This window comes from Antedon mediterranea, chromosome 11 (assembly GCF_964355755.1).
Source record: "Antedon mediterranea chromosome 11, ecAntMedi1.1, whole genome shotgun sequence".
In the NCBI taxonomy this organism is placed as follows: Eukaryota; Metazoa; Echinodermata; class Crinoidea; order Comatulida; family Antedonidae; genus Antedon; species Antedon mediterranea.
Genome location: NC_092680.1, coordinates 12,711,330 through 12,728,015, shown reverse-complemented (window position 1 = coordinate 12,728,015; position 16,686 = coordinate 12,711,330). Strand labels below are relative to the sequence as shown.

Here is a 16,686-nt window from a genome sequence, read left to right as displayed (position 1 = left end):
TTGGGATATTAAACGAAATACTATCCACAGAAATACGTAGATTGTCTATCATTGATAATTAAACGTAATTCTAGAACGGTGTTCTGTACTTTTTAATAGTTGATCATAAGCTCTTACACAGTAAATTACTTAGTTTCATGAATGCGGCTCCTTGACGTAGTGTGTTATAATTATCAACAATACGTAACCCAATCGCTTGGTTTTCGCCCGTGTATCTATTGGTAATTATAAAGCCTTGCTGGTTGTCATCGCCGCTAACTATTGTCTTTATAGATTGTTATGCACTAATAGAACTAAGGTGTCGGCCTAGTATCTTCCTCGCATTCATATTGACAAAGATATTGACGTACCTTTTAATTTATTTTTCATCATAGTAGCTTAGAGCAAGCATAATTATATTTCAATATCGAATGTATTGTTGGATGGTTGCATTTGGTGATACCTACCCAAGGGTTTAAATCTATCTACAAATCGATATCTTCAAGCCAAACTCAACATTTAAATATTATTGTGAAACCTTCATATTCGAGTATACAAAATAATATTGTTCTTGTTTATAATTGCTGTTGTGTTTTTCCGCATCGTTTGGTGGGTGTTAGGGTTTAATATTCTAACTTGTTACGGCTAATTTCAGATGTTAAGTTTTTGATTTTGCCTGTCAGTAAAAAAACGAGCAGAAGCCAATAGGCCATAAACTTAGCTAACTAACCGTGTGTCTTAACTCGTATTTTCTGTTTCTCTTAGTAATAATAATAATCGCATTTATAAACGGTCTAAATGCGTTATGACGCGAATGCTGTCAAATTCATCACTAGAAACTACAAGATGTCCTACACATAAAAATAAATATTAAACATTAACATAATCTTATTTAACAAATACCGACAAACAACCATTTATGATTAAAGCTAAGTAAATCGTTTATATATTAACATAACAATACCTGTACATTTAAGAAATTATTTAATTTAAAAAAATGATTTTGAAATATCTGAGAGTTTGAATTAGTACACACGTTTTAGAAGAAGGTTTGCGTCACCCAAAACTCTTCAAGACATTCTTTAATTTAAATTCTTTCTTTTTTTTAGAATTACATCATGTACCGCAAACCTGCTTTTGCTAATATTATAGTTTAGCTTACTATAAAAGTGTTTAAAGTGTCAAACAAATTGGTATTGTATATCAACTGAAAACCGAATTTAAAAAGTAGCTACATTCTCTGAGAGCAACGTTGATCTATAAAAGTTATCTGCTCACCTTCTCAGACACCATGGACAATAGATATACGTTGCATTCGTAGTTATTCGATTTTTACCTTAAAACAAAATATATTTAAAGTTAGGAACTGCTATGTATCTACGTAGCCGGTGGCATTGTGGGATTATCATTAGCTTTCATAAGACAAACGTTAAATGAAAGTTTATAAATACTTCACGTGAAAACTCTACACCCAAAGCATATTGTATATTTTTACATTTTGATATATATGTAATCATTCCAACCCATGATTAGTCTGTAACCTGGCTGAGGATTCTGCTGCTGGCTCAACCTATCGATGACAGGTCGCACTCCCCCGGCTTTCCCATCAATCCTACCTTCTCCCCTCATAACTTTGAGACTGTAGCCTGAATGTTAAAAAGTAATTTGTATTAAGTAATCCGTAAGGGGCTAAAAGTTCAACGTTGTCTGATCTTTTATAGTTACCATATATATTTGTCATTTTCTACAGTATAATTTCAATAAATATCGTGAACATTCTTTTAATTTAATTCATCTTTTGGGCCCAAAGGGTAATCTATTCTGATTATTCGTTTTGTATTCCTAGCAGTGAGTATCAGACGATAATATAATTATATCAAATACAGTATGTAGCCTCAGAAAAGATTTCATCTCGAACGTTTTAACCGAACTTAAAAACTTACTCGACACCTTTCGTAATGTAATACCGTAAACTAACCCGAATAAGCGCATGCGCATTTTCTACTTTTAGGAACACTGTATACAGAAGAGACAAGTTGTCATCGTCATAATTAAATCACAAATCAATATTAAAATCATAATCATGGAACTTAATTCTGTGTTGGTGACACCAACATGAAATTGTTTCTTTAAACTGCTAAGACTACAGTGGGATTAGTAGACTCTTGAACTTAGAATACGGATATGATGAATTAGACGATGAAAATCTTCACCTCCTACGTCATACCTAGAGGCAAGGTCAAAGTTCGTGCCATCTTCCTCTATATATCAAAATGTCATGGGGTGTTGAAGATAAGCGTAACTTGTCAATCACTATGATGGAGGGGAAATAAATGATGTTGTTTATCAGTTGAGTATGGAATATGATTATGTTGTATGCATCGACACCCTTCAAACAGCTATACCCCACACAGTGGTCCGCAACCGCCCACGGATACACACCAACGGGAAAGGCACTGTACAGATGGACACAACAATAGAAAGGCACGGTGGGTCTAAAACGGACATACCAATAGGAAAGCACCATGGTTCTAAAAGAAAGAAAAGGGAACCAGTACCAGAAGAAACACTCTTAAAAAAAGACATCAGTAATACATGAAAGGCCTAATGTGTCTATAAATGGTACAGCATCAAGAAAAGGGCACCGGTGCCAATGGAAAATCTCTAAAAATAGAGCATCAGTAATACAGGATTGGTCTAGAATCGTGAAAAAAAGATTAATTTAAAATGATAGTTAACAATAGGAAAAATACTAATCATTCCAACAAAAAACGACTTTATGTATATAAATAAATCTAGTAGTAGACCCTAAAATAAGGCCTATAGTTTTCAGCATGTTTATAAGACCATAAAATTTACAGCCATGTTAAGACTACTCAATAAAAGTGATGCATACAACTTTTTACATTCCAAGCTACAGATAAACATACAATTCAAACATTTGAGTTCATATCAAACAAGTTGTTCATGATATCCTTTACCGCCACGTAGATTGGAAGTATGATGGCATTTTACCAATGCAAAATGGTAACTCATGCCAAGTAAATCTTGCCTTATTATCATCGGCGCTACTTCAAGTGTAAACGGAATTATACTCTTCAATCGGTTAAATATAACCATTTCACTTCGATGTGGACATAACATCAACTATAGTAGTACACAATAATCACGAGATATAGTACATTTACAGTGTACATGCAACTTTGTCCTACAGTAACGATTGTGTAACAAAATATAACTATATCGTTGATAGTAAACTTTAGAATGTAGGGATTTGTTGAAAATTATGAATTATTCAGTATTAATATTATTATTAATTCTAAAGATCTGTCTTACACTATAACATTTTATGTGACAAAATGTGGCCATATATGGGCATGATGTCATATCACTACAATATTTGGGGATATCACTATATAGGCACATCACACTTTTTTGTCAAACTCGTTTAATAGTTTAGAGAGAGCTTTAGCCTTTTTGTTCATATAGTGAAAGACGAAATTTTTAACGATGTAATGCGTAAAAAACGCATGATACATACGCATGTATACAACGTTATCAAACCATATCTATATAACATACAGAAAACATTGCGTTTCTTCAGAGCCTTAATTTTATTCGTTGCAAATACCCGCATGAGAGACCCTATACATATTAGCATCACATGTCAAAAGGAAAACGTATACGGAGATAAAATGGAGCAACGCACTCTTATTAAAAGTAACTATATGCAGTTTTGCTAATGACTTATGAATATTACAAAAAAAAAATGTATGATCATCTTAATTAAATGAATATAGCCATTGAGACTGAAATCAATATCCCGTCTTTCAATAATGCTTTTAAAATTCAAACACGACCTCTGGAAAAATAATTTGTGAATCTTATATAGAATTTCAAATTATATATTTCAAACATCTTTACAGTCGACATTTTTTGTATTCGTTTATTTTTTTATATAAATATTATTATGGATAGGCATGTCACGGGTCAAATTGCCTTGAATTGAATTATGTTTCTATTATTTTTACATTTGTTTACCTAATTATTTTCTCCATAACCCGAGCACATTATCTAGTTGAATTATTTGTAGACTTAGGTCACATGTTTTGTCTACTTATGTTTTTATAAAATATAAAATGTTTTAATATTTAAAAAAAAAAATCAAAAAACAAAAAACCCGTCAATTTATCTTGTTGAATGCTCAAACCATATGAAGCAAAAACTGAAACAAATTCCATGTAAATCTACAACATTAACAGTAATGTAATAGTATGGGTGGGTAGCCAATTTTGTAATACAGTACAGTCAAACCAACCAAAAAAACTTAGATCACATCGTTAGGCGGCGCCCTATACGAGTGAATATTCTGAGCCCAGCTAATGCTACCACTCTCTATGCAGAAAAATACTGATATACTGCATACTTAAACTGTCTTTTGCAACCAGCAAAATATTATTATAAAGATTTTTTAAAAAAGCAAAAACAATAAGAAACACTACTTGGAGCAATGCGTGCGTTGTTACAATGGCAATCCATGTCATCATTGTAAAATCTGAATCTTAACCGAGTGACGTAATGAGATTTGATTCCTTCGGGCTCATTTAATTGTTTAATAAATCAATGATTCTATTTATTATGTTAAATAAATAGGTTGAAAGATTGTATTAGAATCACATTTTATAGATATTATACCCGTATCAAGATCAGAACGCGAGTCGTCGTAAACTCTCTAAGAAGACAATCTATCAAACTCAATGCTTTTGTGCCTTGTATCCTGTTTGTGTGTATCATCAATAGTATTCATTTATATTCATTATTAAATAGAAAAGATTTGTTTAACAACTTATGTATGCATACAGTATGATATTTTCACCTGCCTACAATTATTGTTGTAAATTAAACATTTTGTATATTTTGTAAATAATAATTTTAATGTTACTTATCTATGTTTTAAAAAGCAATTTAGTTTTATAATTGTTGATATTGTTAAAATACTGATAAAGATTAATGATTTTATTTATTTAAAAAATAATATTTGTAATCACTACGGCCTATCATTGTTATAAACATAGTAGGCCTAATGATAAACAAAATAGGAGAAATATATGAAAATTGTAATTAGCAATCATATTTTTAAGTTTGCCAATCCCAGAGCTATGATAAATGACAACATTAAGAATAATTTATACGTTTTCTTTCTTTTTTAAAACTTTTTTAACGAAGAACTTAATCGCGTAAACAAAACTTAAACAAAATATGAATAGTGCGTAAAACAATACCAACGCGTCATATGTTCAGACTTATCATATATGACCAATTGACATGTACGTTATTGAATGCGTTAGATGACGCAAATGCTATAGTATGACGTGTTAGTGCGCCAGCGTACAATGTTTAGAGATTTGACCACAGTGCGTCGGTTGAAACGCTTTTAAAACGAATACACGCGTGTACAAGTGTTTAAGCTGCTCAATCGTGCGCAAAAGTAAAACATGAACAAAATGTCGGTGTGCACGAAACAACACTTGTAAATGTCAATTTCATTTTTCATTCAGGAGGGTCTTGTAAAATAATAACTTACGTCAGATGGCTGTTCCAATTCTAGCATGATCGTTAATGCACGTTTAGTTTCGACAACATGTGATGTTGTCAAATACAGTTTGTTGATTTCGCTGTTGATCCGCCGCGTCTTCGATAGAGAGGACTGTGTTTAAACTGTACTGCTATATTACGCTATATCTTCTATGCCGCAAATGTAAATAGTATAAACCTCTCGGTCTACACTATCAAACTAGTTTGACAAAAAAAGTGTGATATGCCCAAATATGGTAGTGATATGCCCAAATATGGTAGTGATATGACATCATCATGTCCATGGGCACTTCACATTTAGTTATTCATTTTGACCATAACAAATTTGATCTAAAAAAATATTGACCTGACAAAAAATGTAATTTTAAGCAAAAAAGTAAAGAGTCAGCCAGCCAATGGATTTTTGGTTAAATTTAACCGTTAGGTTTTTTTTGCTACGGAACTAATTACTGTACCTGTATTTCATTTACAAAATGGCCTGTTCAAAGTCTGATTTTATTAATCTTCATTTTAATGTTTTTTAGACATACTGTACGTCTATATAATATGACGCATATGCCTAATTATCATTTGTTTACTATATTAAAGTAAAGAAATGATAGTTATTTTAAGTTATTTTCACGTTTACCTGACCTTTGTTGAATTCCAATTACATCCAAACACACACAAAAAAATGTAATGTTTCAAAATTTAAAATGTTCATCCTGATCCTATCCTTACATCGATGTTTATTTTTGTACTATGAACGATATAAATCATTTGCTAATACAATCAAATAATTAATTATATTTTAAACTTTATGACACGGTACAAAATAACTTTAAATATTATCCGTTGGCCTATACAGTGTTCAATATCAATGACAAATCCGAACACACACACACAAAAACAAGAAAGAAACCAAGAAACGTTTCTTCATTCACAAAAACAATACACAAAATAATACCAAACAAAAATTACAAAAACGATTTTCAATCACAAGTTAAATTGAATTGTTCTTTCTCAGTTATAGGAGTTTTTATATGGATGATAATTCCGCGATAAAAAGAAATTGAATTGAATATTAAAGTTTTGTTTTATACAATTTGGCAAGACAAGACATTGAACACAAACAAGAACAAACACAAAACAGCAAAATGGTAGGCTACTGTTACCACGGAAGGTTTTATTTCTTCATTAAAATAATAGCCTACACAAAATAACACCATTCAAAAATTACAAAACGCTTTTTGTTTAAAATCACAAGCTAAATCCAACGTTAAAATGTTACGCGCGTATAATATACGATACACACGGCATCACGTTGAAAATTCTGGCAGGCAATATTAACGTTTAAAAAAGAGTATTTAGCAAACATAGAGCTTTCTGTACACTTTGCATTTGGTATAATCAGATAAGGAGAAAAATTATTTGATTGGCCGTTATAGAGCCGTTTGACTTTTGCTCCGGGGCGGGCTGCCGGCAACGTCCCAGTAATTGGTGGCTGCCGAGGCAATGCCGGTCATTCTCAATCAGTTGAATATTGCTACCCACCGAGTTAGGGGTTGAATTAAGTGACTCTATGCGTAGAACAAAACAATTCTAAGCGTTGAAACTGTCAATTAAGAACCTTTGAATCTGTGTTTGTGTGTGTGTGATTATACACTGCAACAATTTGGCTTCCCAGCAGCCAGTTATCGCACGTGAAAAACTCTGACTGAGAGTGTTCCGCAAGACTGCGCCTTCAGTCTCACCTGAGTGGTAGATTTGTGTGGCTCGTTTCATACATTTCTGATTGGGATTCAAAACCCGAAGGCTACAATACGACACAGTCAGTTGTTATAATATACCAGCGAACTGAGTTTACGCGTGGTTCTGAAGAGCCTCATTGAGGCATAAAACATTACACGGTTTAATTCTTTTGATATTTAGCTCGAGGATTTTCAGCCCGTTAGCATCATGATGATGATGGTAAGTGTTTTTTTGTCCTTTTATTTTCAATTTACAACAGAATCATTAAACCATCGAATTTGTATTCAGTAACGCTGTTTCTTATTTGATATATTTATTTCATGATCGGTAATTTGGAAAACGCTTTCAATTTTTAATTTGAAGTATAAATCAATTTAAGATCGGCGTGTTGTACCACCTACACTGGTTTCCATTTGACGTGGACTATGTTAAACAAAACACGAATTACAATGTTAACTTTATTTTTATCTATCATTTCGGTATGGTTTTCATCTGATTATTTCTTTAAATTATCATTAACGAAATTCTGCAGTGATCACGAATTCAAAATCTAAATTTGTTGTATGACATTGCCTAAACATTATTATATTAAAATGGTGGACCTCACAACGTTACATATTTTGTCTATAACGATATCACCGTGACAGAAAAAGACCCAGAACAAGTCGTTTAACTATACGTTTACCTTACAAAAAAAGTTAGTATCGAAACTTAGAGCGAAACTTAGCTTGATTGCTGTGCCTTATTGTGTTCGTAACTTACATGTGCGTTGTGCTTAGCCTACACATTCCTGTCTTACCTTAGTACGAGCCTTTGTATCTAAACGAACGAACGTTATTACACTTTGCGGTACTGTATTATTATATTGTTTGTATCATTTGGTATGCAAACGACAATTGACTTATGTAAAGATAGACATTGAGGTACGATATATCTGTTAATGCATGTACCAAAGATAGACATTGAAGTAGTCTAAACCTATACCGGTATAATGATATCTGTTACTAAATGTAGGCCTACATAAAGGTACGTTAATGAAAACATTATTTTAGTAGAAATATTTAGTATAATTCTAGCAGGCCTATTACTTAAGTATTATGTAAGTGGCTTAGCCATTATATGAAACCCGTTCCTGAATTGTACAAGAATAACTAATGGTTGTATTGTATAGGCCTAGATTGGTATGAAAATTAAACAATATTCTCATTCAATGTATATAGCCTTAGCTATATTATTTTTTGTTATGTTAAAAGACTATTAGAGCGCGTTTATTTACAACACATTCGTTTTTCGTAAATCCGACGGTAAGTCGTAAGCTATTGTTGAGGCGGATCATTATTATTATACTAAACCTGGGATATGAACCATATAATATCGAACAAGATGTACTTTCCTATACACACAGGTGAACATAATTTGTTCTATTGCAAGAACACAATGTGCATTCCTTTCACAGACTCCTAACAATTACAAGATTTCTATTTACTCATAATGAGGGTTTCTTAAAAGAAGAATACAAATTCTATAACGAATCGTAAAAGGCCAAGGTTATACAGAAATTACATTTACGTATAAAGCAACTGATGCTAAAGACGTTGAAAATAGACAGATGAGATGTACACAGGCATTACGATGATATATTAACCAAACTATGTCATTTGATAGTTGAATATCATGTGTATAAACACAATCATACTGGTATAAGGTGTTTTTTCTTCCCGTTAATATATTTCTAAAACGCTTGTTTCAAACTGTTAATATTTTCCACTTTTATTTAAAAAAACGGAAGAAGGCAACATTTATAAATCAATGTAATATAAACAAGGCTTGTAAAATACTTTATAAATTGTAAAGATATAATAAAAATCCTAAAAAATTATTGCAGGTTTACTGTGAAAAGTAGATAACACTTGCAATACTTCTTGCAGTTATAGGTCCTAATTCCAAACTTTACAATTTTAAACTTTGGGTTTACCGATTTCAATTATTCATGTAGCGGGGTAGGAATTTCTTTCCCATTTACACTTAATTTATTAGGACTAAAATAACTTTTAGTGTTGAATCCTATGAATTAGGATATTTATATAGTAAGTGGCCTTATAGACTTTGTTTGAAAACTGACGAATTATTCAATAATTTGGATATATGTTGTGCCTTTCCGGTATTACAACATTTTAAGAGTAGGCATAAAGTTATTATTGCAAAATTTTACGGTATCAATCGACGCAAACTGGTTCTTCACCTTGGTAGAGTGGAACGAATGGCCCTTAGCAACAACTTTGAAGTCAATGCCAAATAATACAATAATTATTTTATCAGCAAAATGTATTTGATGCATCACGTATAACAATGAATTCGGAATAAAATACACGTGGAGAACCTTATGAAGTATTGTTCAGTAAATAATCATAATATAATTATTATCACGTGAACTTATTATAATAACAAAACATGTTAACTTGCGTACATTAATGTACTAATAACTTACATATTATTTTCTATTAAAAAATTTAACAAAATATGAAATAATATTTCATGTAAAGTTGTTTGCTACACTTTAGCTTGTTACAAATACTACTACTAGGCCTACTTAGGCATTCTGTAGCTAGAAAGGTGCTAGAATTTTATTTTTTAAAATTATATGACCTAATTAATAGGTTACAGGTCTATTGTGATTTCCACATCATTCAAATTACAGTGGATCTCGGACGACATCAAAATGTATTATGTGTTTTAGATGTGTAGGATAGGCAATGCAGGTTGTTTATATTTTATTGAACAGCATTCCAAGATTAGCGTCAGTTTAATTCTTTAAATCAAAATCATATAGATGTTGTAAAAACCTTGTGAAAACAGGCTACGTTATATATAAAACATACTTGTGTGTGTCTTATTTTACTAGTGATAGTTAAATATACTATAGCGTTTCTTCAACAACTGAAAATGTTTTTGTTTTAAAAATACAACATGATAAGCTGCAGTGTCTCATCCTTACAGCTTCCTCTTCTTCGTTTTGTTTCTTCATCTCTCGCATCGGTATTCTGCCAACATCCAGGGACCGGATTAAAATCAGCAGTAGGCCAGTAGAAGGTGACTGACCGTCTGTCCGCCGGCAACTTACAACGCACGATCACTTATGCGTTCTAATAGGAAATTTAATTGTTAAATTAACATTAACAAATTAAATAATTAAATCTTTTCACCGAGGATTGTACGGTACCGTAATATTACTATAGTTGCATTATTTCTGTGAATAGCATAACTGTAACATTAATTATTTAACAAATCAAATCTTACTTTATAGAATATTTTTTAGAATGGTATTTATACTTTGAACTAAGAAGTTTCCAGAAATGCAATGCAATAATTTCATATAATAATTAATTTGTCAATCATTTTAAAGTTTTAAACAATTGAGGGCGCCGTTGCAACGCGTTGTGACCAGTATAAGATTATGAAAAAAAAATTTGCGTCAAAACTATAAAAGTTCATTTGAATTAGTAATCTGTTTTTGTTGATTTGATTTTATATAGAACAATTTTTTTTTAACTGTAACTATTATTTTCTTAGTGGAAATGTCTTATTTGTTTTTCGCTATGTTGGAAACATTATGCATAGAGGAACTTACAAAAGCTACAAAACATCTTCAATAATGTTAGTAGGGCTAAGGTTTATAAAGTAATGCAATGATTTTAAGAAGATATGCAATTCCTTCGAAGTTCAAGTTTGTAGAATCTGAGATACGAATAAAAGTAAACCATCCGCACGGTGCGCGACGGGGTGGCGCGTTATGTTGCGCTCTAATAATTAGCACTGTGATTGACTTGTTGCTCTTGTACTGCAGTGTTGGGTATTATTGAGAACTTGCATTTCGCCAACTTGAATGTTGATAATTAGAGCACATATCATCTTTGGATCATCTCAGATTACTGTTTATTATGAGCACATTGTTCGACTTGTACGAGCCATTATGAAACTCCAATCAACTGATCTGTTTATTGTTACTTGGATGTGTTAATTAGGTTGTAATTATCTTGTAGAGTTTGTATGTGTAAATCAGTGAACTGTGAACACATTTTTCTTTAAGCTTGTAGTTTCTAATATCAATTGTACTAGATTAATTAATATTAGAAACTCAATATTTAAACAACTTAAAGAAGATCTATACAACAATGATTTGCATAAAATATGGGACTTATTCACGTCAAGCTCACCTGAACTTAAATATCACCTTTTTTTTGACGACCTAGAAATTCATGAAAAATATCAAATCCAATGTATAAACAATATTAACTATGTATTAGCAAGTAACATCTTTGACAAATATTGTAAATTATTTTTAACAACTGCATGGAAAGAACGCATCGAAATTTATAATATCCTTCCATAACACAATCTTTTACTTTTCGCTCAAATGTATTGAATGAATTTTTATAACCTAATGTTTATATACTTTTTAATGTAATAATTCATAATGTTTGTATTTGATTGTGTAGTAAGATAAGTCCATATTTATTTTTTTGTTGTTGCACATCTATTGAGAATTTTGCCTCTGTTATAAAAGAGAAACAATAAAGTTATTATTATTATTATAACAGCGCCACCAACGTTACAAATTGCAAAATTTGGTTAAATAACATAAATAAAATAAATTTATTGTAAAGTTTTGCCATCTTTATTCAAATATCATTACAATTCAAATGGATTAAAAACACAAACAAAAGTTTTATTTTTAACAGGGCCTATTTTACATGGCATGGCTATATGATTTTGAGTTAGAGAATTTAATTGAAGTTAATCATGGATTACATGGATACATCAATCAAATAATTATAAACAACCCTGCATTGCCTATCCTACAAATCTAAAACACTTAATACCACCTAAATAATATTTGTCGAGCGGAAAAAAACCATTTTGTGACAGTTTCAAATTGGCCTCCTTGGATATATCTGTTGATCATTCTCTCCCAGCTCGTTATTTTTCCATTTTCATTTTAAGTCAATAGCGGTTACTGACCGCCTTTTCAGAGATCGGTCGATCGGGTTCTTTTTACATTAGTTTATATCAAGCAATTTTAGGAATTATTCTGCTATGGCAAATTTGCCCTCATCGTGACCGGAGAGGAGCGCTTACTCTGCAGGATACCTGCGTGTCTTTACCCTCTACAGCTGCAGGCCCATCTTCATATATTTAAAACCTCAGAAGCACGTGTATTAAACAACTCGTAGAGGTGTATAATCGCAGTCTTAACTTATATAAAATAAATTAAGTTCGCTAACAGTGAAGGGTAAAACAGGTATAGTCCGTGTGTGTGTCAGGCCTAAAATTCGATAAAGATACAAACTGAGTTTTTACATTATGCTGATGTCACTCATGTTCATCGTTCGCAATTTTGTCTTTACTTATTTTATTCCAAAAAGTATAATAATACAGAGGGCATTTTTTTTGTATAGGAACATTATGAAACAAAGTAACAAACAATTGATTATGTTGAAATTTGCTTGATACGAAAAATAAAAATGTATCAAACAGACGATTTATCACGTGCTTTTCTCAAAGCCAAAAAAACACCGGTGTCCGAATTGCACCAGGGGTAGAGATATTAATTTCACCTTTGTTTATGCTATGAACATGAATGCATTCATTTACTGACTAACTTGACATACCTCGAAACTGTTTGAATTTTCAGGAATGATTATTTCATTAATTTTGGCAATTTGAGATTGTTTGTTTTCAAAACATCTATAGTTCAAGGCTTATTTTGCTTAGTAAAACAGCATACAGGCAATACATTTTTCAAATAATATTGTATGCGAAGCAAGCTTCTACATACACATTTTTAAGTTATGTTTCATCCAGGGAAGAATCAATCTTCCCTGGTTTCATCAAATTAGCATCCTAAACATGAAACAGATTTTTTTAAAAGTATAAACCTTATTCTTTCCATTTAGGCCTACATAAAACAGCAATTAACACGTAAACGACATGGATAAACTATAATGATTACGATATAAACTAAGTTTCATTTGAGGCCAAGGGAGTAGAAAAAAGGGGAAATTAGAGATAATAAAATAAATAAATAGGCCAGGCTACACCAATGTGAAAATGTCCACACCTTAATGTTCTATAAGCACAATCTATTGATTTCAGGTTTCTAAGAAGTTATCCATATTTGATACACCTAGTGTGCATTCTCTATAGGCCTATGACATCTCTTCCTATAACATTCTTAACTTTCATCTGTTATTTTCATCAACTCAATTTCTTCCACATTAAGACCAAGATTCCCACAATTTCCAAATAATAATTTGCTTTCTACTTTTACTTATAACGGATCCAACAGAAAGGCCTTTTGAATGGTGACATATCATTGTTTCCAAATTTTGAGAGAGTATATTCATACAAATTCATTTTTAGAAAAAAGGAAAGGAAGATTTCTGAAATGTTTCTGAAATAATTATTTATTAATCTATAATAATAATTATTGATAATTGAAATGCCCCTCTTTCACAAAAAGTTCTACAGTTACATAATGTAAGTTTAGCTCAATGTCTAGGCCCTATATTATCTTAGTTACAAATATTAGGTTGGAAATATTCCATAAGGCATCTCTTGTAGACCAGATAGATAGAGAACGAGATGTTTATATATTTAGTAACTTCTTAAGTTCATTTGGTTAAATCACGTGTGGTCTCTGCGTAATACTCATCCGGAGATCAGATGAGTAGAATTTGGAGTAGACATTTTTTAAAGTATTATTTCCGCGTGTTTTCACACACTGTATATGCTAATGTTTTATCTCGCCGTATGTTAAATTTGACTGACTTGTTGAAATTAAGGGTAATGTCACTCTTCTCTGGTAACACGTACGTGCATGCTTTAACCATGGGCCTATAAATTTATACACCCATGCTTTAAACGAGATCAGATATTTCCAAAATAACGAACAGTCAATGCGTATAGTATTCCAACTATGCCTAGTTGTGTTCCAACTTTTTCCACTTTGTTAAGGTTGAAATACGGTAAAGTAAGCCTGAATTCTTTAATAGATAATAATTGTGTATGTAGGCCTAACTGATGTATGTATTTTCTGTTAGCTTTCAGCGGCAAAACAGTGCAACTCTGTCAGGTCCATTTGTAACTTAGGACAATCTTTTCTGTAAAGGATACAGAAATGACGAAACTGACTTATATTACATGTTTTATCTATTAGCTGTTCAAAATACAAGCACTCGCCACATCCCCTATAAACAGCAATGTTTGACTTGATTAGTTCTCGGTCAATGCGCAATTTAACTCAATCCTGTCACTTTGTAAAGATATTTTAAGTTAGTATACCTTGGACACGTTTCGCCTGCTTTCTAATGTCGTCTGCTGTCTATTCGTGATGACAATTGTACTGTTATTTCCCGTGCTCTTCTTTCCTCTTGTTTTATTAAAGCATTAATCGGTATGAAGATGACGTATTTAATTTGCGGATGTAATTAACATAATCAAGACCACCTGCCCATTTTTAATTACATTATGTTTATTGTGTTGTTTTACATAATCGTAAAATCACGTTGCTTTCTAAACGTATTTTAAAAATTTGCAGAACGAATAAAACAGTATTGTCATGCTTGTAGGCCTACAGTATGTTTAATATGTCATATGCACATTATACAACGACATATACTTTGTGTTACATTAGAGACAGATTGCATTCTTTTATCAACGTTTTCTTGATTATGTTAATTAAAAATGACGTCAAGTTTTGGTGATAATTAATTACTACTTAAACGTTTAGAATTATGTATATGATACCAATCCAAGAATGTGTCTCTAGTCTTCTGACTGTGATAGGCTTGTAAATATTCAGTCAATGGTTCTTAAGGGTTGTTAAGTATCATTTAAAATGTCAACAAATAATACATTAAGACTAATAGGCCCTGCACATGTTCTACTTAATAAATTTGAACAATTATAATTTAATGAGCCTGTTAATGCAGTGATTGAGCCTACCTAATCACAGGTAGGCATGACTTTGTTTAGTTTTGTCATACCAATATGTACTTAAGTCAGAATTTGTATATATTATAAATACTTATTTCCTAAAAAATTGTATTGTTTTTTTCCAATAATATATCTAGTGAATAATCATAATTAATTATCTAGAATTCTAAAAACGACTCGTGGTGGCAGCGCGCCCTCTATCAATCAAAATAAGTATCATTAACATGTATTAAATAATTATTGGCATTTAACAGTCAATTTATATTACTGTAATTTATCTATTACAAAACATTATAATTAATATTACAACATTTACTGTACAAAATATACATGCTATGAGGCCAAACTTTCTTTATGTTGATCAGCCTTTGCACTTTTTAACCCAAAGCAACTCTTTGCTGAGGTTACTCTCGAACGTTTCTCTCTTTTAATAGTTTTGGTATTTTTCTTCAATTGTTTTCACAGTCTTTGATATCAAATTGAATAGAGCTCAGTATACCTGTAGAGAATGTTTATTCTTTGTTCTGTATTTGAGTAAAGGGATCAAGAATTCAATCCAACTATTCCGATCCAATGAAGAAGTATAATAGCACTGTATTATTCCACTTTGTAAAACTCTTTATGTTTGATATGATACGTTGAATATTATAAGTAATTTTTAGGCCAATCCGGTCACTCACCTAAACGATTATTTAACCCTTTACGATCAGCTCAGCACAAGTACTAATCTATTCTCTAGTGGCCTAGAATTACACACGGCTTAGCGATGATGTTTCTTTAAGCCAGATGGACCATTTCAAAATGCATATAATTGTTCATTTTTTAATAAACTAATATGATTTGTTTATATATTTCGATGTTCTGTTGTTTGTTTATAGGCTGAATAGTATTAATTTAGGCGTGCACTTTAGGCCCTATCAGTTTCTGTGCATATGTCGTTTGTATGGTAGGCCTGGCTATCGTTATTTATTATGTATATATATTTACATTATATACAAAGTTTAGAACAAGAATAACATAGCAATAACAATAATAAAAAGTAAAACATCTACGTACCTTCACTCACAAATCAAAGATGTATCTCATAATAATCCATACATTTTAGTTCGGTTATATCCTCCATCATGTACGGGTTTCAATTCAATTCAATTCAACTTAATTTACATGTTATGCTGACCAAACGGTTGGTTACGGACATAATATAATTTGCATAACAGTCTTTTAGTTTCTTCAATGGTACGTAAAACAACGTGAACGTATGTATATCAACCTGTATTACAAAGCTATAACGAAGCCCACATTAACGCTATATTAATAATATTATTATATCGTTAAAATACTTATAAGGTAGGATAGTTGTTTTTAAGTAGACCGCGACTTATGAAT

At 31.5% G+C, this 16,686-nt stretch overlaps 1 protein-coding gene across 2 annotated transcripts in view; it reads left to right on the top strand.

Annotated features, from left to right (window-relative positions):
• Positions 1-16,686, top strand: part of LOC140062098 (transcription factor AP-2-alpha-like) — a 125,353-nt gene that overhangs the window by 61,172 nt on the left and 47,495 nt on the right. Inside the window, exon 1 of one of the 2 annotated variants that reach the window (XM_072108150.1) lies at positions 7,096-7,524. The exons of the other annotated variant lie outside the window; for it this stretch is intronic. Within the exon in view, the coding sequence (XP_071964251.1) occupies positions 7,513-7,524 (12 nt within the window). The 5' untranslated portion in view covers positions 7,096-7,512. Of the gene's footprint in view, positions 1-7,095; positions 7,525-16,686 lie in introns of those variants that run through there. 2 annotated transcript variants of the gene reach the window in all.